At 44.8% G+C, this 25,045-nt stretch overlaps 1 protein-coding gene across 1 annotated transcript in view; it reads left to right on the top strand.

The window, feature by feature from the left end:
- The window catches only part of PAPPA (pappalysin 1), a 256,176-nt gene that overhangs the window by 55,610 nt on the left and 175,521 nt on the right, over positions 1-25,045 (top strand). Inside the window, exons 3-6 of the mRNA XM_081237665.1 lie at positions 1,379-1,524; positions 6,091-6,384; positions 15,643-15,835; positions 22,405-22,526. Of these exons, the coding sequence (XP_081093791.1) occupies positions 1,379-1,524; positions 6,091-6,384; positions 15,643-15,835; positions 22,405-22,526 (755 nt within the window). The remainder of the gene's footprint in view (positions 1-1,378; positions 1,525-6,090; positions 6,385-15,642; positions 15,836-22,404; positions 22,527-25,045) is intronic.

Here is a 25,045-nt window from a genome sequence, read left to right as displayed (position 1 = left end):
CAAATACCGTGTGCTAACACATACATATGGAATCTAAAAAAAAAAAAAAAATGGTTCTGAAGAACCGAGGGGCAGGACAGGAATAAAGACGCAGATGTAGGGAATGGACTTGAGGACACGGGGAGGGGGAAGGGTAAGCTGGGACGAAGTGAGAGAGTGGCATGGACATATACACGCTACCAAATGTAAAATGGATAGCTAGTGGGAAGCAGCCACGTAGCTCAGGGAGATCAACTCGGTGTTTTGTGTCCACCTAGAGGGGTGGGATAGGGAGTGTGAGAGGGAGACTCAAGAGGGAGGAGATATGGGGATATATGTATACGTATAGCTGATTCACTTTGTTATACAGCAGAAACTAACACACTGTTGTAAAGCAATTATACTCCAATAAAGAGGTTAAAAAATAATAATAATAATATGCCTGTGACTGACCCAAAGCTTTATCATTCCTATTCTGATGGGAGAATCATACTCCACAAGGGAAGCATTCTTATTTATTGCACGCCTAGGATATGCCAGTCTCTTTCCAAAGGCCATTTCTTTCTCTCTCCAACATATGTTTGTTCGGTGTATTACAGAGCTGATGATCGTAGCGTGGGGAATTAATTTACTTTCCGAACATGTCAGTCTATAGTCTAAATATCTACAATGGCAGCTACCCCAAATGCCATATCCCTTAGCCTATTTTATGGACAAAGAAATAGAGGCTTACAGAATGCAGAATCATCTATGGGAGGCAGATAATGCCCCAGCGTAAAGAGCATACGTTTCCAATCTAGACAGAATTGGCCTTGAAACCCAGTTCTGCAACTTTGGGCAACCTGTTTAATCACTTTGGACCACATGTTGCTTATCTTGAGAACAGAGTAATAACACCTCCTTGCAAGATTTGAGTAGAGATGCAAAGTAAGCCTCCTAGGACAGCTTCGTATTTGCCAAATACATGGTCCGAGGTCCATAGTGAATGAATGAAGTAGAGAAGATGCCAAGGCTAGAATACATGTTATCTCTTCCATGGTCTGTTCTCAGTCTATATCCATATTATGTTGCCCTATCATCAGTCCATATAGCAGAGTCCTTAGGGGCACAGATGTTGACTTTAGATAAATCTAGGTTTTAAACTGAACTCTGCTATTGTTTATAAGCTGAGCAGTCTTCAAGTTTCTTAAACTCACAAGGACTTAATTTTTTCATCTGTAAAATGGGATTATCTCACTTACCATAGAAGATTATTGGAGGCAGTCAATGAGGCGATGTTTATAAAATGCTTAGCCAAGTGCCTGGCACATCATGACTCAATTAATTTGGGAGTACCTGTTATTTGAATACTACCTTTTTTGGATGGTGATGACAGCCAAGGTTCTGTTTTCTCTTACAGAGCATACTTGGATGTTAATGAGCTGAAGAACATTCTTAGACTGGATGGATCAACACACCTCAATATCTTCTTTGCAAACTCCTCGGAGGAGGAATTGGCAGGAGTAGCAACTTGGCCGTGGGACAAGGAGGCCCTAATGCATTTAGGTGAGAATTAGAAACTTCTTCAGGAAGAAATTGGATTAGTGCAGGAATACATTTAGTAGTGAGCATGATGATGATGGGGATCTTGGTAGTGATGACGGTGAATAACCTATTTACTTATCACTTTTTTTTTTTTTTGCCGTACGTGGGCCTCTCACTGTTGTGGCCTCTCCCATTGCGGAGCACAGGCTCCGGACGTGCAGGCTCAGCGGCCATGGCTCACGGGCCCAGCCGCTCTGTGGCATGTGGGATCTTCCCGGACCGGGGCACGAACCTTTGTCCCCTGCATCGGCAGGCGGACTCTCAACCACTGCACCACCAGGGAAGCCCTACTTATCACTTTTTAATTTTTCAAAACTCTTTAGCATTCCTTATCTTTCACCCATCAAGTGATGCTTTGAGAAATATCACAATGGTATTAATCCTGTTCTACCAATAGAGAAACTTAAGATCCAGAGAGGGAATGGGACTTATCCAAGGTCACAAACAAATCAGCGGCAGAACCACAACTGGAATTTAAATTTCCAACTCTCTTCATCTGTTGCTTTGTCCTTATACCCCCTGCCTCTTAGTTCATGCAAATATCTTCTCTGCCTAGTAACCACATAGTGCTGGCCCAGCCAGTGATGGGTTGACTTGAAAGATGCCAAAGTGGCAAGGGAGAGTTCGTAAGAACTCCCTGTTCCTCCATATTCCACCCACCAACACCACCAGGAACTCTTCTTACATTCAAATTATGCAGATCCATAAACAAGACATACGTTTACACAAACCAGTCACCAAAAGTCAGAAATGACAGTGGTTTCTGAACCAGGCCCTGTAAGCAAACGTTGTTCTTTAATTTTAATTTTTCCATGCTCTCTTCCAATACACGTCTATATGTAGACATGTGTTTTTCAACTTGTGCATATTTGAAATCACAGCATACATGCCTGTGTTCTTTTTCACATAATATTCTTTTTTTCACTTAATATTATGCTATCTACATTTTCCCATGTTGAAACAGTCTTCAGAATTACTTCCCACCCAACTTTTTTTCATTTAACCTCACAAGAGGAAAACCTCTCTTTAGGTTATGTCCAGTTCTCTAAAGACAAGATATTTTTTAATAGCCACATTATGTTCCATTCACTGAGGGCACTGCAATTTATTTGGCTATTTTCCCCTTGTTAGAATGTTCCTATTATTTACACCAGTGAATAGTGATGACTCAGTGAGTACCTTCATCTGAGAATGCTAGGGCTCAGCAGAGTGATGGTGCTGGATCTTTCCTCAGGCCTGTCTGGTCTCCTGGTGATACAGCCAGAGTCCAGTAGCTGCTCTAAATCCACAATATCTTGGAGATAAGGGACTCTGCAACTTCAAACAATAAAGTTGTGTTGAGTCAAACTCTACACTTAGTTCCCTCCAGACCACTGTCTTTTCCTAGTTGTTTTTAAGAGAGTGAAACCAATTTGTGTGTCTGTGTGCACACACACATATATGTGTGGTTGTGTAAAATAGACAGAAATAAAAATAAATATCTGATGGTTCTAACTGGGTGTATTTTTACACCCTAGGAGACATTTGACAATGTCTAGAGAAAATTTTGGATTTTACAAATGGGGGAATGCTACTGGCATCTAGTGGGTAGAGGCCAGCGATACTGCTACATCTCTTACAATACCCACAGTAAAGAATTATCCAGCCCAAAATACCAGTACTGCTGTTGTTGAGAAACCCCGAGATAGATGATGGGTGGGTAGACAGATAGACAGGCAGACCTAGACAGACAGGGGCGAGGCAAAAGAGAGTGTGCAGCTTAGGCAAGCTGAAGCTGATTAGCTTATGTCACATGCCTAACAGGGTGTATGGTAATCTTGCTGGTTCAGGGCCAAAAGACATGGTTGTTCTTAGCTGTGACTTAACAGGATGGCCTTAGGCAAGACTCTCCTTCTCCAGGTCTCAATTTCTTCAGATTTTAAAGGAATAGGTTAGACTTAGAGGGTCTCCAAGGACCCTTCTCAGTGCTGAAATTCTGTCCTCTTGGAAAATCAACCAAAAGGGTCATGATCAGAGTTTTAGGAGGGTTGAACAGCAGGCTTCTAAAATTAGAGAAAAATACTCCTGATAATACCGTGAATTTCAGAGACTGGCTCAGGACCAGGAATACAGAAGGCTATAAATCCATAGCATGTTATAGTATTTCAGGGTGATGTCAGCCTCAAGCTATTTCACCTTTTAAGAGAAGCAGTGGAACAGGACTCAAGCTCTGTGCTCTCGCTCTGTGAAAAGGGGAGAGTTGGGAGGGGATGAGGTGAAACAGACAGAGCCAGGCTGGACATTAAGTCTGCAATCCTGTCATTATCCCTGGAAATACCTGAGGGGTCCTGCCAGCCTCCCATTCCCCCATTTACCTCAATGTTAAAGCTTCATGGAAAGACAGAGCATCATTGGCGCTATCTATCGTAGCTGTTTATTTTAGAGCACGCCAGAGATGCAAAGTCACTTTCCCAAGATGACACAGCCAGTGCAAGACAGAATGAAGGTGGCAGTCCATGTCAGGCTAACTCCAGCTGGCCTCAGGCTGCCACCTCCCCATCCTGAGACATCTCTCTCATAAGCAACTCCTCTGCAGTAGGCCCAATCAAACCCAATTTATTAGAACCATATATATACATACATATATATATATATATATTTTTTTTTCTCTCTCTCTTTTCCTGCTGTTATCCCCTGATGCCTGGAAAAAGCCTTGGGTGGGAAGGCGATTATGTTTCATATTATGATTGACAGAAAATAATTGAGAGAGATTTCCTGTCTCAATTTCCCTTCCTCCCCGCCTCTGCCTGCCCCTTCTCACATACACACGCGCGTGCACACAGCCCCACACATCCTCTCATACATCTTTATCTTTGTGCTGGAAGGCTCTGAGCAGTTCAGAATTAATAGACTCCATGAGCCCCATGGCTGAGCAGGCTCACCCTCCCCGCAGTTCAGTCCGAGATAAAACTACCCCCATGCCTGCGCCAGGCTTGCCAGCACAAACCAGCAAGGCCCTGGCTCCTGTCCATTCTTTCATAAGATCCTGCTCTGCACACAGTCACTGCTTGCAGGTTGCTCAGACTTGCATCTTAACCTTCCCTTAAACACACTTGGATTTCCTTCCTTTTTCTTTGGCCGCTCTGCGTGGCTCGTGAGATCTCAGTTCCCCGAACAGGGATCGAACCTGCGCCCCCAGCAATGAAAGCACCAAGTCTTAACTGCTGGACCGCCAGGAAATTCCCCACACTTGGATTTTCCAGTTGAAATATCTCTCTGCCAGCCTGTATGTATTTCTCCAGTGCCTAAAAAGGAACATGGAGCCATGCTATCCATTGATTTTCCTGACATCTGGTCCATCTATCTGCCCAAGTGAAGCAAAACTCAATCTTTTAAGATGTGGGGTAGATTATTGCTTCTCAAACTAGAACGCACAGGCAAGTCCTCTGGGGCTGTTGTTAAAATACTTGTTCTGATTCTGTAGGTCTGGGGTGGGGCCCAAGAGTCTGCATTTTTAGTCACCCTCCAGGTGATGCTGTGCTGCTTGTTCTTGAGCTACACCTGGAGAAGCAAGTGGTTAGACAGTAAGTAGGGCACTTGCTGTGTGTCAGGTGCTATGCTGGCTGCCTACGCGTGATTACTTAGGCCTCACAAAACGTCTTTAATTGGGTCGGCATTCAGCAAATATTCAACATACATTTAATGAGATGCCATATTCTGGACCCTGTGGTGAGCATTAGCAGTAGAACTAAAATTAAGACCCCTGGCTTTGTAACCCAAGGATCTTGGGTTCAAATTCCAGCTCCCCATTTACTGATTTGATCATGGGCCAGTTACTTCACCTCTCTGTGAGTCAGTGCCCCTCTTACTGGGTTGTGAGATGATTCAGTGTGATTATACACATTAAACACTGAGCACAGGGCCTGAGGATACATAATGAACGCTCAAGAAACAGTGGCTATTTTGACCAGTGTTATAATAGTGAGCACACCATGGTGCTGGACTTTATGAATATTCACTCTCAAAGGGTACAGAGCTGCAGAAATGGGATTCAGAGATGGCAATGGACTCGCTCAACTTCACAGAGTTAGTGAAGGCAAAATGAGAACCGGAACCAAGGTGTCTGGCCATGAGGGCTTCATTTAAGCAAATGCATGTAGAGTGTTTGTGAACCAGGGCGTGCCACGCTTCCTAAGAAGTCGCAACTGAAATGTTGGCCAGCCCAGAAATCAAAGTCCTTGAATTCTAATTATGCCACTTCTTCTAAGTCCTTTGAAATCCCCTAGGTTACGTTGCCTCGCTTTTTTAGGCATCGGTGTTTTCAACTGAAAAACGAAGGGATTTGCACAAAATGACTTTTGAGACTCTTTCCTACCCAATCCGTGATTAACACCGCAAGTCGTAACAGCTCTCAGCAGTGGAGTCATAGGGTGGAGAAGCCTGTGGTTACTTTGGGCAGCACCCCATTTACCCTTGATTGATTTGGGGATCCCTGCATCAGGAGGCAGAGTGCCCAGTTTGCCTGATCCTCTGGCTTTCCCCTTGCAGGTGGCATTGTCTTGAATCCATCTTTCTATGGCATTCCTGGGCACACCCACACCATGATCCACGAGATCGGGCACAGCCTGGGTCTGTATCACATCTTCCGAGGCATCTCAGAAATCCAATCTTGCAGTGACCCCTGCATGGAGACAGAACCCTCCTTTGAGACCGGAGACCTCTGCAGTGACACCAACCCAGCCCCAAAACACAAGTTCTGCGGCGACCCGGGGCCAGGGAACGACACCTGTGGCTTAAACAGCTTCTTCAACACTCCTTACAGCAACTTCATGAGCTATGCAGGTAAGGCCCCCACTCTGCAGGGTGCACGGGGCTGGGTGTCAGACGTGGCCTCTGGTCCTGGCTCAGAGAAGCCTCGAGCAAGCTGCTTATCTTTTCTAAGATTTCTTCATCCCAACAACTCCTCATCCCAAATACTCAAGATAGTATTCCTTCCGTGAGCACCTCGTGGATACAAGGAGGATGTTGTATCTGAGGGCTCCTCAGAAAGATACTTCAGGCAGCTCACCAGGACTGAAAGTAGGGAAACCTGCATAGAAGGCCCAGCTCTGCCACAGGGTCACCTAATGCCTTGGGGTCTGTCACATGCCCTCTCTGGGTCCCGCTTTTCTCAAGAAAATGGAATCTTTGGAACTCACCTCCAGGGTTCTTCCTAGTTTTGCAGCTGTAATTTTCTAAGCTGGTGGTGGTTGAAACTTTATTTATTTATTTATTTATTTGAAACTTTTTTTTAAAACACAGAACTCTCACATGCTCCTTTAGCGTTTTGGGGGGTTTTTTTGTTGTTTTTTTTTTTGCGGTACGCGGGCCTCTCACTGTTGTGGCCTCTCCCGTTGCGGAGCACAGGCTCTGGACGCGCAGGCTCAGCGGCCATGGCTCACGGGCCCAGCCGCTCCGCGGCACGTGGGATCTTCCTGGACTGGGGCACAAACCCGTGTCCCCTGCATTGGCAGGCAGACTCTCAACCACTGCGCCACCAGGGAAGCGCCTCCTTTAGCGTTTTATTATAGAAAAAAATAGAATGCTTTTGGTTTTGCAAATATGAAATTATTACATAAGCTGGTTATGTTTTTCTCCTAACTGCATATATCCTTTCAAAGCCCTTTTTCATACCATCAGTAACAGCGTTAAAGACTCATTCTTTGGATTCTAGGATGCCCTGTACTTCCTTTTAGTGTATATCAAGGCCACTTCCAGCCCTTATAACATCTTTGGCAAATCAGGACAAGATATTCCTTCCTTAGGGCAGTCACAGCTCTCACTACTGGCCACCTAACCAAGAGCTTTTGGGTAAGGCACCACCTGCAAAATTGCACATGGTAGCCCAGCATCCAATTCTATTATAATATTCAACTTAAGTGTTCCTTTCCACCAACCAAAACAAGCGAGCTCTGTGAAGGCGGAGCTTGCCTCTAATACATCACTGTATTCTCAGTACCTAGCACAGGGCCTTGTGCTTTAAAAATGTTTGTTAAGAAGAAAGGAAGGAAGGAGGGAAGAAGGGAAAGAGAAAGGCAGGGAGGGAAGAAAATGAATAAATTCTCTAATAACAGGCATATAAATTGATTCTTATCAATAACAATATTTCTACTTGTAAAAAAGCTTACTGTTCATAAAGGACTGTAATATACACCATCTTATTTAATTCTCACAAGAAACCTATGAGGTAGGAACTATCACCATTTCACAGGTGACAGTACAAGCCATAGGCTGACTGAAGTCTTTGGCTCCAGGTCGCACATCTGACTCAAAGTATTTTTCTTCTTTTTTTTTTTTTTACAATGGAATTGCTTAGTTAAATTTCTAATTTGATTTGATTTGATTTTTTTAACATCTTTATTGGAGTATAATTGCTTTACATTGTTGTGTTAGTTGCTGCTGTACAGCAAAGTGAATCAGCTATACGTATACATATATCCCCATATCTCCTCCCTCTTGCATCTCCCTCCCACCCTCCCTATTCCACCCTTCCAGGTGGTCACAGAGCACCAAGCTGATCTCCCTGTGCTATGCGGCTGCTTCCCACTAGCTATCTATTTTACATTTGGTAGTGTGTATATGTCCATGCCACTCTCTCACTTTGTCCCAGCTTACCCTTCCCCCTCCCCGTGTCCTCAAGTCCATTCTCTACGTCTGCATCTTTATTCCTGTCCTGCCCCTAGGTTCTTCAGAACCACTTTTTTTTTTTTTTTTAGATTCCATATGTATGTGTTAGCACATGGTATTTGTTTTTCTCTTTCTGACTTACTTCACTCTGTATGACAGACTCAGGTCCATCCACCTCACTACAAATAACTCAGTTTCATTTCTTTTTTATGGCTGAGTAATATTCCATTGTATATATGTGCCACATCTTCTTTATCCATTCATCTATCGATGGACACCTAGGTTGCTTCCATGTTCTAGCTATTGTTAAATAGAGTTGCAGTGAACACTGTGGTACATGACTCTTTTTGAATTATGGTTTTCTCAGGATATATGCCCAGTAGTGGGATTGCTGGGTCGTATGGTAGTTCTATTTTTAGTTTTTTAAGGAACCTCCATACTGTTCTCCATAGTGGCTGTATCAATTTACATTCCCACCAACAGTGCAAGAAGGTTCCCTTTTCTCCACACCCTCTCCAACATTTATTGTTTGTAGATTTTTTTTTAATTTTTGAATTTTATTTTATTTATATTTTTTATACAGCAGGTCCTTATTAGTCATCAATTTTATACACATCAGTGTATACATGTCAATCCCAATCGCCCAATTCATCACACCACCACCACCACCCCCGCTGCTTTCCCCCCCTGGTGTCCATACGTTTGTTCTCTACATCTGTCTCAATTTCTGCCCTGCAAACTGGTTCATCTGTACCATTTTTCTAGGTTCCACATATACACGTTAATATATGATATTTGTTTTTCTCTTTCTGACTTACTTCACTCTGTATGACAGTCTCTAGATCCATCCACGTCTCAACAAATGACCCAATTTCGTTCCTTTTTGTGGCTGAGTAATATTCCATCGTATATATCTTTGTAGATTTTTTGATGATGGCCATTCTGACTGGTGTGAGGTGATACCTTCTTATAGTTTTGATTTGCATTTCTCTAATGATTAGTGATGTTGAGCATCCTTTCATGTGTTTGTTGGCAGTCTGTATATCTTCTTTAGAGAAATGTCTATTTAGGTCTTCTGCCCATTTTTGGATTGGGTTGTTTGTTTTTTTAATATTGAGCTACATGAGCTGCTTGTATATTTTGATGACTTCAAGTATTTTTTTTTCTTGTTTACTCTCATGCCTCTCTTCAAATGAGACCTAGCTGATGGCTGAGTGGGATATTGAGCATTTTGGGTGGCTTTCGATCTCTGTCCCACAGAGATGCTTCGGGGGGCTGCCCTGAGTGGCTGTGTGACTCTAGGCCTCCATCTCTGCTTGAACCAGGGGAGCCCCCTTCCAACAGTTTTCCATTTCTGTTGGAGTTTTGCCTCAGATTGCATTTGAAGAGAGGATTTCTCTCCTGAAACCCAGTGAATTCAGTGATTGCCCGTGGGTCTTCCTGGTTTCCCATTTGGGCTGATGACCTCTGGGGGCTTCTCCAGTTTAAGGTTCCTACAGTTCACACCTGAGGTCTCTTGAAGGGTCAGTACCCAGCCTTGGCACCATAAACGGTCCTTAGGATTGAGTCTCTGAAAAAGACCTGAGTACTGGGTACTTCCTCAAAAGCAGATTCCTACTGGGCTCCCATTCCCAGCCAAGCCTGCATCTCACATCCGGTTCCCTGTCCTCTCACAGGGCCCTGCTTACGCTCCATTTCTATAGCACCTTTCCTTGGCCAGCTCAATGCACATGGAAAATAAACAATAACATGAGTTTGGAAGTTTGCCGGCCTCTTAGGGGTCAGGAGCTGCCACTAGCTACCAGACCCCCATAAACTAAATCTTTTTTTGTTCCCCTTTGTACAGATCTAAAGGGTGATTGATTTAATGTTGTTTTTTTAAAGGAACCCCTCAGCTCAGTGACCCATTAACAGCAGAACTAATTCACTGAGCTACGATAACAAACTTACACCCACAAAAGCATATTCAAGGCAACCACGAACTTTGAAATGTTTGTTTTCCTTAGGATCTCTGATAGATGAGGTGACAAAAGCAGCTGGATGAAATTCAAAATGCAGACCAGGATCGGGTTCTCAGGGCTGGGGAGAGCAATGCACAGGGGGTTTGCAGTCAAGGCAAGAGGGTGGAGACCTTGCCGGCTCAGCTGCTCTGAGTTCCTTCCTTCCTGGGTCCTCCAACTTGCTGCAAAGCTGTATGTGTTCTGTGTCTGTGCTGCCCTGTATGGTAGCCGTTAGCCACTTGCGGCTATTGAGCACTTGAAGCATGGCAAGTGAGACTGAGGAACTGAATTGTGAGTCCTAAGTAATTTTAATTAATTGAACATGGCTGGTGGCAGGTCTGCAGAAATTACTGAGTACCTGTGGCATGCCAGACACTGTGGGAAACACTTCTTAGGCTTGTCTCATTGAATCCTCAAAATAACCCAATGGAGTAAGTGCTATTACTATTGCACCCATTTTACAGATGCAGAAAGTGTGGCTTAGGGAGTCTAAGTCACTTTCCCAGGGTCACACAGCAAAAACAAGGCATGCCTTCTATTGCAGAGCCTGCATTTAAGCAAGAATTATTTGGCTCCCTTTCTGATACTGAGGAAGTTGAAGAGAGTCCCACCTGCTCAGATTAAGCAGACACCAGGCAGGTGATGGGGCAAGCCAGGTCGAGCACCGGGTGAGTGCGGTCACGTTGAGCTGTTGGATAATCCCCAGGCAGATAGAAGGCAGATTTTCCTTCCTGAAGGTAATAGGCCATAGGGAGCCAACCAAGAGGACCCTCCAGGCCTTGCCTCCTCAAGAGTGTGGAAACCAGGCCTTCCCCAGCCTTTGGGAGCAAGTGTCTTGTCTCCGTTGTTCTGTGTGTCTCTTTTAATATGCACATACGTTTTGACCCAGAAGTCCCACCTCTAAGAAATATATCCTAAGGAAATAAATCAGTTGATGTGTTTAAAGATTTAGTCCTAAAAATGTTCTTAGCAATGTTTATTCTCCAACTATTAATTAGGCATTTACTGTCTGCCAAGCATAGAAAAGAAGTGCTTTTATACGTGTGAAAAAAACAGAAGCTTCCTACAAGTCCAAAGAGAATGGGTTGCTGAAGTAAATCACGAGGTACCTATACGATAGAACATTATGTGATCGCTGAAGATGCGTAGCAGATGGTTGAGGGGCACAAAGCAGAGTAACACAGTGGTTCAGAGTGTGAAGTGTGGAGTGTGGGGACCAACTTGAATCCTCTGTGTGCTAGCCTTTGACCTCAGGCAAGTTACTTCTCTCTGGGCCTGTTACTTCATGGATACCATGGAGGTTAATCACCCTTACCTTGCATGACAGTAGGTGTGATTGTACAGGTGAAGGCTTTTGATCTGTCCTTGGTACTATAACTCGTGCTCAATAAGTGACAATTAGTAGGATTTTTTGTTCACTGTTTAGCGTGAAAACAGCCCAGAGCCTAATGAATAGTGTAAGACCTGGAATATATATCATATATCATCACAAGTGTATATATGATGTTTGTGATGATAAGAATTACAGAAATTCACTGTAGATATTCACATCCATCTACACATACATATATGTGTATACTAGATATTAATTGTATTATCTCTAGGTAATGTTTACGGTAACATTTATTTCTCTACAATATTCTAAGCATATTCCAAATGCTCAACAGTGAATATAATCACTTATTGCTGTTGCTATTATTATCATTATTTTTAAAACAACAAAAAGGCAGAGACTTTTACAAAGGGCAACTCAGTTATTCACGCACTAGAAATGGGTTAGCTTGTTAAATGCTTTCATCCGCTGTAGGAAGCCATTAGCATCATGATTCCTTATTTTACAGCGGGTAGAAATGAGGCTGTCAGGGGTCAGCATTGTGCCCAAGGCTCCACAGGGAGTGGAGACCCTGAACCTCCATGCTCTGTGCCCTTCCAGCTATGGATGGAAGTTGTTCTTTTTTTTTTTTTTTTTTTTTTTTGCGGTAGGTGGGCCTCTCACTGTTGTGGCCTCTCCCGCTGCGGAGCACAAGCTCCGGACGCGCAGGCCCAGCGGCCATGGCTCACGGACCCAGCCGCCCCGTGGCACGTGGGATCTTCCCGGACCGGGGCACGAACCCGTGTCCCTTACGTCGGCAGGCAAACTCTCAACCACTGCACCACCAGGGAAGCCCGGACATTTTTCTTGAGAGCAGAGTTTGATTAGAAAACTCAGGGTACAACTTCAACAGCATGGGGACTGGTGCAGGCCCCCAGAATACTGAAAGCCCCCAAAGTCCTTTCTGCTTGGGGACAACGTGGGGACAGAAGAACAGGATGGGTTGGCTGGTCCTAGAGACCAGGATCAAGTGGCCACGGATATCAGGAGGGAAAGCCTGTGATGGCAGAAAGCTAAGAGGGGCTGACCCGAGCCGTTAGCTAATTGAGGCACAGCCTTTATGATAAACAGAAACCCTTACCTCACCCAAGACTCTGGTAGCAGTTCAGTCTCTAAGCGATCTACCCTGGGAGGGACATTTTCCGACTTCAGCTTTAAAGTTCAGATACAGTTCTGTTCTCCTACCAGGTTCTATCACCTATCCATGTTTCAAACTTTTTTATTGACAGACATGGAAACGGCTAATGTTTAAGTTATAAAAGGAAACTATGCTTCTTTGGGGGAAGAAAAGCAGACAAATCAGAATGTAGAGAGGAAAAAAATTGCCGTTTTTCTTCTTCATTCATCTTGATAAATGCTTTATACGTTCCGGCTCACGGAGTCCACACCACAACTCTAAGTAGTGGGTTGATTTAAATGTCCCCAATTTACACCCAAGGGACCTGAGTTTTAAAGTTACTTCCTTGTTTTGGAAATGACTGATTAGAATTCTCTTCTGTGCATGTGCCTCAAGGTACAGAGTCATCCCCCTATTGACAGATGGATGTGTTATTTCTAATATTTTTACTATGTAAATGATGCTTCAAAAGACAGCCTTGTACGTATGTTTTCCCTCGTGTTTGTGCATGAGTATCGATCTGTTGAATTCCTAAATGGGATGTTGTGAGATCAAAGAGGATGAATATTTTACATTCTGTTATTTTTTCCTGCTTCTAGTTTTCCAGCACTCACCAGCACTCATATGCACTTAGTGCATATGCATGCGCGCACACACACAGGCACCATTCCCGGTCCCGAGGCAGTGAGCGTTCACTGAGCATTGGTCATACCTCTTGATGTTGCACTTTTCATAACCCTCAGCAGTGTTCTGACATAAGCACTCTTGTTATCATCATCATCTCCACTTTACAGATGGGAAAACCGAAGCACTGAGGGCATAAAATCATTTGACTCCAGATTCCTGATTCCAGGTTCCTCATGCATGAATCTAACTACAGAACCCCTACTTCCTTAGCCATCATGTCCTTCTCCTACCTGCAACCTATCCAGCGGCTTTTCCAAAGCTTTCAGGATGAAGTACAAAGTTCATAGTAACAAAGGAAAATGCACCTGATGACCTAACCCTTCTTAGACCATCAAGTGCATTTGGACTCTATTCTCCAGGCAATGGGGACCCCATAGAACGTTTGGTATCCAAGGATTTACATGGGGGTGTCTGGGCTTGAGAGTGATTTGTGTAACTAGTCACTCGTTTACAGTGTTTTCCAAAGGACACCCAGTGTATGAAAGACTTCCCCAGGGTGCTGGAAAGGAGACTGTCAAAAATTGCTAAGGGGATCCGAGGCAGCTTCTGTGTATAACCTCCTTGTACCCCATCCCTTCTCAAAGCTGGATTCTCAAGGTCATGTCCAACTGCCCAGCACCTGCCCAAAGTTATTTTCTGTTTGTTTGATAAGGGGAAGTGAGTTTATGCTGCGAGATTCCCAGTGGCGGGTTTGTTTTAAGATCTGGCGATCCCCGTGCTCCTCCGTCTGGGGCCCAGCTGCAGAAACCCTGACCAGGCGGACACCTCTGGGAAGTGGTGTTTTTGGAAACCAAGCCAAAACAGCGCCTTGCTCTGCCCCTGGGGCAGCTGAATAAAGCTGTTGGAGGGAGAGATGGGAGTCCAGCTTCTTCCTTGGGGTGGGGGGTTGGGAGCGGGTGTGGATTAGTCTCGGGTCGTGGCCTTCATTCCGCATCCTAGAAAAGAGAGACTAGAATTGAAGGTCGTTAGATCTAAAGACATTCAGAGATTGGATTCCAGCCCCCTCAGACTCAGGCTCAACTCCTGTTTATCAAGCACCTGCAGGGTGCTTTGCCCAGACAAGGTCTCATGTACCCTCAGGAAGAAGTTCTCATATTGATTAGAGACGTGGCCTTGGAGTCCAGACTGCCTGGGTTCGAATCTCAGATCTGCCCCTAGCTCTGTGCTCTTTAAAAAGCAGGTAGACCTCTCTCAGCCTCAATTTCCTCCTCTGTACAATGCAGAAATCACAGTATTTACTCCAAAACTAGTGGGAGGGTTATACGTGTCCAAAGCACAGTGCCCCATGCCTGGGAATTTCCCGGGGATAGCACTGTGCAGAAGGCGTCATTGTCCTTGTGTTCCCGCCGTGGACACTGAGCCTGGACTGCTTCTGCGTCTGCCTGACTCCTGGCCCATGCTTGCTGCACAGGACACGTCGGCTCTGCAGGCCTGAGCTCCCCCTGCCGCCATGCCTCAGCTTTCTTTCTCAGTCTTAGCTGTGCAACCTGGTTGACCCTCCAGTTCCACCTCCAAAAGCCTCTCCGGTTCATCCGCCTTCCTCAACATGCCGACTCGTCTTCATCAGTAGTCAGGGTCACAGACCTGAACAGCCTTATAACCACCTTGACCCACACAGCAAACTGACCCTCACTCTATAACTAGGCAGGTAGCTCCTTGAGGGCAGGAATGTTTTACGTTCCCTTGGCCCTTGGCTTAGAGCAGAGACTATGGAATCGACACTCAGAAAGCTTGTTTGAAGGCCAGTATCACTGCATCAGTAAATAGCACAATTAATGAATGAGTGGATGAATGAATGTGAAGGCGTGAGTGAAGGAACAAGGGAGTGTGTAAAAGAAGGAGTGAGGGGGTGAATGAGTGAATACACAAGGAAATGAGTGGATGAGTGAGAGAGGTTGAATGATTGGTGGGGAGGGAGCGCATAAGGGAATGTGTGACTGACTGACCAGTGCATTTGGGCCCCGTGGAAAGCAGCTTGTCTTGCCCTTGTCCTTATCCATGACCTCCCTCTCCAGGCTCAGACGTGCCTTTTCAGTTCTATCCGCCCTCCCCTTCCTCCTGTTCCCTCTCACCTGTCTCCAGAAGTGATGACGGCACTAATTTGTTCACAGACCATTAACTCTTGAGCACTGGAAGAGGCCAGCTCTGAGTTGGCAAGGGCTGGGGTGCTGGCTCTCGGTCCACCAGGAGACATCATCATTCTCTTGCCTGCCCGCCCGTGCAGCGAGGTTCTTATCTCTCCCTCTGCCCGCTTGCAGATGACGACTGCACTGACTCCTTCACGCCCAATCAAGTCGCCAGAATGCACTGTTACCTGGACCTGGTGTACCAGAGCTGGCAGCCCTCCAGGAAGCCGGCGCCTGTCGCCCTTGCCCCCCAGATAGTGGGCCACACGACAGACTCCGTGATGCTGGAGTGGTTCCCGCCCATCGACGGCCACTTCTTTGAAAGGTGAGTGTGGCCTGTGAAGTGTCGATGCCCCTTTCTCTCTCCTGCCAAGAAGAGGAAAACTTGGAAGAGAAGCAGCCCTGGAGAGGGATCTCGCTCTGTTTTTTGTTCTTGATCTTGTTTAACGAGTGCCCGCCACGACTAGCACAGTGACTGGTCCATAGAGGCACGATATAGATTTGGGGGTCAGGGAATACATGAATGATTTCTAACAGAAATTAATGAGTAATGATGCATATTTTAAGTGGTGAATATTTAGCTTCATTTTATTATTAAAAACATGGAAACCTCTGTCGCCAGAACCTCCTCTGCGATCGAGGTACTGGTCTCATCTCCGTGAGCTCGGGAGTTGAAGTTGCCTCTGGTTAATGGGCTAACACCTTCCTATACGTATAGTATATGAAGGGTACATTATACATGAATATACAGGCATATATATACATATATATATAATTTTTTTTAAGGCTTTTAGCTTTCTCTTGAATCAGCATTAAGTTGAGCAGGGCTCAACACTGATTTTTTTTTTGTGGCTGCATTGGGTCTTCATTGCTGCGTGGGCTTTCCCTAATTGCAGTGAGCAGGGGCTACTGTTCGTTGCGATGTGTGGGCTTCTCATTGCGGTGGCTTCTCTTGTTGTGGAGCATGGTCTCTAGGCGCATGGGCTTCAGTGGTTGTGGCACGCGGGCTCGGTAGTTGTGTCTCACGGGCTCTGGAGCGCAGGCTCAGTCGTTGTGGTGCACAGACTTAGTTGCTCCGCGGCATGTGTGATCTTCCCGGACCAGGGATCGAACACGTGTCCCCTGCATTGGCAGGTGGATTCTTAACCACTGCGCCACCAGGGAAGTCCCACATATATTTTTGTATAATTAGAATCTGTGCCTGTGCCTAGTGTTGTTTTATAGAACTGAAGGTAGAATTTTTAGAAGATCAGAGGATGATAAACTGAGGCACACGATACCTCAGTTCAGCTCCTGTCTGCCACTCACTAGTGGTATGGCCTTGGGCAAGTCACTTTCCCTCCCTGCGTCTTATTCTCAGCTGAAAAGTGGGTCTAATGATGCCTCCATGGCCTGAAGGTGGAAACCTGAATCAAACGGTTTCTTGTGCTGCCTTTCAGCATCGGGACTCCCTGAGGAGCTCAAGCTTTAGGGGATTTTAAAGGGTCATGAAACGTACTGAGATGTTGACCTCTATTTTGGTTGGAACTTGGCTATAATTTAGGGTAGATTAGTATATTGCCCCCCTTCCAGCCCTTCTTGGGGATGTTTTATCCAATAATGGTGATACAACACTGATGATGGTGGAAATAATAACCAGCTAATGATTAATTATTACTCAATGGTTGTGGTTGTCAGCGTTTATCAAGTGCTTACTCTGCACTGGATTCTGTACTAAATGCTTTCTATACAGTCTCATTTAATCTTTCCAGTAATTCTGTAACAGGGGAATCACCTTCTGCATTTGCCAGATGAGGTAGGGACTGGCGCACAAAGAGGTGGAGAGATTTGACCAAAAGCCCATAGCAGGTGGTGGGAGCTGGGCTTCGACTCACATTTTGCAGTGTCTTATCTGAGGCTCTCATGTTCTTTCATTAAGTCTTTCCAAACTTTGAATTATGAAGGAGGTGTTACCCCTCCCCTCAAAAAAAGGCCACGAAATGTGGCAAGGAGCTCTCACAAGTATGGGTGTATATGTGTGTGTGTGTGTGCATGTGTGTGTGTGAAACATATATTAGATCATGGCATCACATTAAATTCGGGCTCCAATTTTCCACACTACTATCAGTCCCTGAATCTAGAACCTTCATTTGACAGCTGGATGGATGTGATCACGGGGAAAGGAAATGCACTCCCTAGGCCCTCTGTAGAAACCCCCCCTTCCTCTTCCCCAGCCATCCTCACTGGGAGCTTAGAGCTGGGGTTGGGAAACCTCATGTGACACTTCAGAGCAGGCTTTCCAGCAGCCCATAGATTTATTTATTTTTTCTGTGGCAATGAAGAGTATCAGACTTTTGGTCAAGGCTTGGCCTCGATTCCACTTAAAAATGGAAGTTTTGTAAATGAAGCTTCCTGTGTATGTATTCAATTTGTATTTCATAAAGCAGTTTTTGTCCATTAAATAAATACCATCTGATTGTTGGAAACCTATTGGAGGGTTAATTGTTGTGTAATGAGATATGTCTCTATTACATAGTGCCCTCAGCTTCAATCAATATGTTTTTAATAACCTATAGTCAGTTGGTACTTGAGGCTCATACAATAGCTATTCTGTTCAGTCTAAGATTTCACAACGGAGTTATCATATGTTAAATTAAAACTGACATTTTAGAAACATGTCTAATTAGGGTTAACAGCTATGTAGACCATAGTCTATGGCTAAAGGAAGTAGGTCAACAAGTTCAATAAATTGTTGTAAAGGAATGGAACTATCACTCTCCCATACACACGGAGTTCATACTGGTGGAAATTGGCTTAGTACAAAGTGCACGAGCTTTGATGTCAAGTTGTCTGTGTTCCAGTCTCAGCTTCACCACTCCCAGCCTACGGGACCTTGGGCAAGTCATCTCCCTTCTCTGATCCTCTCTGGCCCTCTGAGTCTTGTTCCATAAAAGGTGCTAACCATGCTCACTTCACCTGGCTTTTGTGGGGAATTCAACAGGATGACCTCTCGTGCTATGCCTAGCACACACGCTCTCTGTTCAGGAAATACAAGCCCCCTTCTTGTACAGTTTTCCAGAGCTGTTGAGCTACTTGAAAAGTTCTCTTTCCCTGCAAAATCTCTGGTGTTTTCCACTACATTCATCAATGCCAACCTCTCGCCCCTGGCCATCCTCATGTCCTCCTGCTGTTCCTCACATCTGTGGTCTAAGCGAATACAAGGGTTTTCCTTAAAAAAACATATTCAGATCCTCCCACAGCCTGTGTCCTCACACATGGGCAACTGAATAAATAATTCAAGGCCACCCCTGGCTTTTTTAACTCCTTTATTTTTATCTGTCTTGCAAACATGTGTTGACTAGATGGTTGCATTTTTCTGAACAATGGGCTGTGGTGTATTGGAAAGAATGCTGGACTGGGGACCAAGAGACCTGGGTCTGAAGTCTTTGCAACCTCATCCATTTCTTCTTCCTCTTCAGCCGCACTTTTCTGATCTATAAGCTCAAAGGCATCTAGCCTTGCTCAACCAAGGTTCCTTTTCCAAATCTCAGAACACAGAAAATGACTTGAGTAACTGTTTTCTCAGTTCTCCTAAGGATGGTACATAACTAGTACCATTTTAGATGCATAGGAGAGAGGTTAATTCATTATGTACAGTGGATGCCTTAGAGAAACATTGTTCAATAGAACATTCTGCAGTGTCCAATATGGTGGCCATTAGTCAACTGTGGCTGCGGAGTAATTGAAATGTGACAAGTTTAAATGAGGAACTGAAGTGAATTCTACATTTATTTGATTTTAATTCATTTAAATTTAAATAGCCACATGTGATTAGGGGCTGCTGTATTAGACAGCACAGATTTGGAGCTTTAAACTTTGATTCTCATGGAACCTGGGTAAGAAAGATGATCTCTTCCAGTGTTAGCGTCCTGTATTTCTATGATTTCAGTGTGTGTGTGTGTGTGTGTCTGTGTGTCTGTGTAGATGCAGGTGCCCATTGAAATCAAAGAAATGCCAAAGATTAGAAACACATATTGTACACTCCCTGAATGTGTGTAGGGTACTGCCTGATTTTGGTAAAGCCCATTTTGACTCTATGGCTTTCTGAGCTATGATTTTGGTGTGGTTACTTTGTACTCATGATTCTTAGTTTCCTTAACTATAAAATGGGAACATCACCCACCATACTCAGGATCACCCACCTTTGCTATTTAGTTACTGACTTTGCTTTTACTTGTGCCCATTTATTCTTCATTCATCATTCAGACTGATCATTTTAAAATGTGAATTAGGTCACGTCACCCACGTGTTATAACCTTCCAGTGGTTTCCCATTACTTTATGTGTAATCTAACACGTAGTCTACAGCACCTTCCATGATCTGGCCTTTGCCTCTCCTACTGCTCGTTCCTTCATCTGTGACTCTTGCCCCTCAGGTTTCTTTCAGGACCCCTAGGGCCAAGCCCTTTTTTCTTGCTTAGGTCCTTTACATACCTTTAGACTGAACCTGGAATGCTTTACTCCCACTCTATGTCATTCTTCACCATACCTTGGCCAAGATCTTCTATGATTGTGCCAATCTAAATACGCCCAGCACCCTCCACCCCATTATTCTATCCGACATCATCTATAAACTTTCCTTCTAGAAATGATGAATCTGTAGTTTTATATCTATTTAGCTGTTTGTTTAGGGACCATTGCCTCTGCTGGATGGAAAGCTCTTGTGAGGGCAGGTACCACACCAAATGTACTCACCCTTGGATGGTGAATGTCTGGTAGCTGTACAGTGCTAACAAGCAGAGGCTGTTCAATGAGTATCCACTGAATGAATAGATGAAATATTGAATGAACACATGAACCAGTGATTGAACATGAGCAAATGCACTTGGTAGAGCTCTGTGTAAATTAGGCACATTTATTGTCAGGTGGATAATGGCTTATTCACTCATCAAAGTATTTATTGGGAACCTACACTGTGTCAAGAACCCAGTGAAGTGCAGGTGACTATATGTGTATCATCTAAAACAAAGCATCTAAAGAAGTAGAAAGGCCCAATTACCATAAAGGTCGGTGCGACTCCTGATTCCATACAAGGATGTTTGTAATCTCACTGTCGTCAGAAAGCCAGTCCTGTGACTCTGAGTTGCTATGCATGGATTGTGGTCATTGTAATGGAACCAGAGTGGTGCTGAGCACCTCTCTCTCCACTCCTCATCCCCTGCCTGCAAGCATATTTGTATAATCATCATTATTGCTAGTCCAGGAGTACCTTATACATACTGCAAATATATAGAAAACCAGAAGGAATAAAAGTAGGGAGGGAGGAATCATCCTGTGTTCTACCACCTAGAAATTACTGCTGATAATATTTTGTTGCAAGATTATTAGAACAGCACTGAGATGCTACTATAGATACAGTTTTGAATATGACTCTTTCACTTAACATGATAGCTAATGCATTTTTCCATAAAATTTAGTAATCTTTATACGTATTTTTTTTATAAAAACTGCTTACCATTCCACTGAGCAGATTAACCTTAGGCCATTTAATCATTCTCCTATTAGTGTGCTTATAACATTTCTACCTATGTATGGTTTCATATTTACAGTAATAAAGCTGAGGATGCAGAATCTGCAATTTGAGGGTCTAGACTAGGTTAATCATGGGTCTTAGCAACATACTGGAATGACTGGTATTTATCCGTCCATCCATCCATACATACATTAAACTACATATGTTGACCACCAGGTAAGCAGATAAGCAGGGACGTGAAGTGTTCAGATTTAGGTTTGGGGTTGAGCTCCCTGGCAGCTGGGTGGAGGAGGAATAAGGACCACCAGCAGACTGTGATGTTGACAAGCATGTGAGTCCAGGGGCTACGGAGGTTCCCTAGGAAGCAAAAGCCCTAAGGCTTGAGATAGGGTTCCTCCACTGTATCTTTCATGTAGCCAAAGTATAGTGATTCTTCTAGGAAAGAGGTATTGGAAGGACCATTGCATTTTGAGAAATAATGGGTTGGGCTATGACATTTCTTGACATTTTCCCTTTCCAGTCCCTCTGTAGGAGTTGCTCAGATTTACAGAGTTTTGGGCTCGCTCACCCTCGTACATGAGGAGAGGGCTTATCCCCCTCCCTTCCCAGCAACTGTCTCCTAAACAGGAGCCAAGTCTGGAGAACAAGTAGGATCCCAGAGGCTGTTGTGGCTAAAGGGAGATTGAATCCAGACACATAAGACACTAGATGATAGGGAAAGCCACCGTAATATTCTACTTCTGGGGCTGGGCTGGTCCCATTGAGGGATTGGCTTGCCCCTTGGAAAGCTGCTAAAATGAATTAGATGGCATGGTTAGGAAACCATCTTTGACTGTAAAATCAAAGAGTGACTCATCCAGCCCCAGAATGTCAGGGCTAGAAGATTCTTTAGGCATCATCTAGTTCAGCCCACTCATTTTCAGATGAAGGAACTGAACCACGCCTTCTTCCTATTTAATACCTAGGATACTGGATGGTTCCTGCATATGGTAGGTACCTGACAGATATTGTTAAAAGAATAAAATTTGAGGTCCAATGGGGAAAAAGATTTTCTCACAACCACACATCAAATCTTCAAGGGAACTTTAAATGATTGATGAAATGAAGATTAGTGCAGGTAGTAAGTTGATTCTGTTGATTCTGGGCTGCTTAGAATTAAAGTGTATCCCCCCATCAGAACAGAAGCCGCTTAGGCCCAAACAAGGCCCTCGTGGGCAATGGGGAAGAATTTCACTCATGGTCATATTCTGGAAGCTCTGGGAAAGATAGGGAAGATTGGAGAACATAGATTGGTTGTAACCTCTGCCTTTGGCTTAGTCAAGCCAGGGACTCATTCAACTGTTCCTAAGTCGGTGCATTTTCCTTCTTTCCTTGGCCTCCTAGAGAATTGGGATCAGCATGTGACCTTTGCCTGGAAGGGAGAATCCTGGTGCAATATGCCTTCAACGCCTCCTCCCCGATGCCCTGTGGCCCATCAGGACACTGGAGTCCTCGGGAAGCAGAAGGTAAGCCAGCCTGGAAGCTCTTTTGCTGGTTGGGTGTGCAAAGAACACTTTCGATGTAGTTGGAGTTTTATGATTTTAATGGTCTTTTTCATGTACTATCTCATTTGATCTGAAGATCGCCCTATTTTTGTCTTTTTTTTCCCCTCAGCTTTATTGAGGTATAATTGACATATAACACTGTGTAAATTTAAGGAGTGCAATGTGATGATTTGATACATGTATGTATTTCAAAGTCACCACAGTAAGGTTAGTTAACACATCCGTCACCTCACACTTCTGTTGTTTTTTTTTTTTTTTTGGTGAGAACATTTAAGATTTCCTGGGACTTCCCTGGTGGCGCAGTGGTTGAGAGTCCACCTGCCGATGCAGGGGACATGGGTTCGTGCCCCGGTCCGGGAAGATCCCACATGCCGCGGAGTGGCTGGGCCCGTGAGCCATGGCTGCTGAGCCTGCGCGTCCGGAGCCTGTGCTTCGCAACGGGAGAGGCCGCGATAGTGAGAGGCCTGCGTACCGCAAAAAAAAAAAAAAAAAAAAAAGAAAAAAAAGATTTCCTCTCTAAGCAATTTTCAATACAGTATTGTTAACTATAGTCACCATGCTGTATATTAGAACTCCAGAATTTATTCATTGTATCAGTAGGCGTTTGTACCCTTTCCCCTACATCAAGGCCAGTATTCATGCATTTGTTCAACACAAGTCTTTTGAGCACCTGCACTGTCCTAAGCCTGTCATGCCACTTTGCATATGAAGAAACAAATTCCCTGAGGTATTAAGTAAGTGCCCAAGGCCACACACCTGATAAGACACAGTATGTGTATGTTTATATATGCCCCAGACCCTGACAGCCTGTGAGGGCATACATAAACAAGGTCACGTTAGAATCAATACACATCACTAGCCTTTGATTCTTCTACAGTTACTTCTGGGGTACCCAGGGCCTTCTTACGTGTGTCACAGCTCTTCCTCTCAGTTTCTTTCCGTGAAACCTCCTTTTCAGGATCCATTTATCCACAAGGCACTAGAAGGAAGCACCTCATGACTGCCACGGGTGTGGCTCCACCCATGACCAGACCTTCCCTGCACAGGGACGTCTCCCAGGCCTCCCCAGGAGCCAACAATCTCTGTGCTACCTCACAGTACAGCTCACTGCCCCTCCGTTTTCTAGAGAAATTAAGAAACTGCCTTTCACCCAATGCTCTGTTGCACTGTCCCTTGGCCCAGGAGGAAGAGAGCTTGCAACTTAGAGAATCTCATGGAAAATTGCCTATTCCGTTTCCTCCTGCAGTGTCTCTTTCTTTGGGGCCCAGGTCTAGTCCCTGGAGTCAGGCTGGCGGAGATCGCTCAGTCCTCTGTCTCGCCCTCCGTTGCCTTCAGAGACTTGCACTTAGAAGCCCCCTCTCTGTCCTTCATTCTGCTATGCAGGTCAGCTCCTGCCAGCTGTCTTTGGGTGGGGACCCCAGTCCACCAGAGGGAGCAGAATCTGATTCCTCACCGAGGTTCGGTGAGAACTCCCCCGTCTCCCTTTATATTTTTAGAAAGAAGGTTGAAAAAGAAAAAGCCAGAGATAGAATAAAGCAAGGGAGAGGGATCAGAGAGAAAAGTGAGGGAGAAAAATGACAGCGCTGTGCTCTGTTATCTTCTAAAAGAGCTTAAAATAAAAATGAGAGTCGAACTGGGGAACTCTAAACAAATTCATCCAGAATGTAAAGCCAGAGGGATGCCTGGGAGAAACCCTTAGCTCAGCCTCACAGAATCACAGGCTGTCAGACGTGGAAGGGACGCCTGGGGTCATCCAGCCCCAGGGCCCACCCCGGGCAGGAATCCCCTTTGTGCCCTCCCTCTCTGAGGCTCTCCCAGCACCAGCTCGTGTATATCCTTGGCCTTCCCATTCTAGCTCCATCTGTTAGAAAGTTCTTCCTGAAATCTGCAGTGGTAACTGTTTCACCCAAACCGAACCCACGTTGGGTTCTCACAGAAGAAGGTGTGGGTCTCTTCCACGCAAGGAGTGAACCCATCTCATCTCTGCCCACCGTAGGGACTGTGCTGGGCACACGGACTGGGCAGAGCTGACTGTCTAATAGGGGAGTCAGATGAGTACACGGGCGATCACCATCGGGGTTGTGATGAGGCTTGTGCTGCGTAGGGGACCTCGCCCCGAATTGAGACTCATGCCTCCCAGGAAATGTTAACACACCAGTGAACGAGGTACATTTAAGAATGTGAGAGAAGTTGGATATGTTTAGAGCACTGGTTTTCTCAGTGTGATCTGGAGGCTTACGGGGTTCCTAAGCCTTTGTAGTGTGTCCTCAAAGCCCAAAGGTATTTTCATAATAATGCTATGCCACTGTTGACCTTTTTCACGCTCATTCTTTCCTGAGTGTACGGTGGAGCTTCCCAGCAGCTGCATGGCATGCGATGTTTTACTACTCTGACAGCTAATGGGACACGTACTTATGTATTCTTGTGTTTTAAAGTTTCTCTGTTTTAATCCACAATGTGGTAACGACTCATAGATATAA

The sequence above is a fragment of the Mesoplodon bidens genome (genome assembly GCF_964165515.1).
Source record: "Mesoplodon bidens genome assembly, chromosome: 6".
Taxonomy (NCBI): domain Eukaryota; kingdom Metazoa; phylum Chordata; class Mammalia; order Artiodactyla; family Ziphiidae; genus Mesoplodon; species Mesoplodon bidens.
This window is presented reverse-complemented; position numbering and strand designations above follow the sequence as displayed.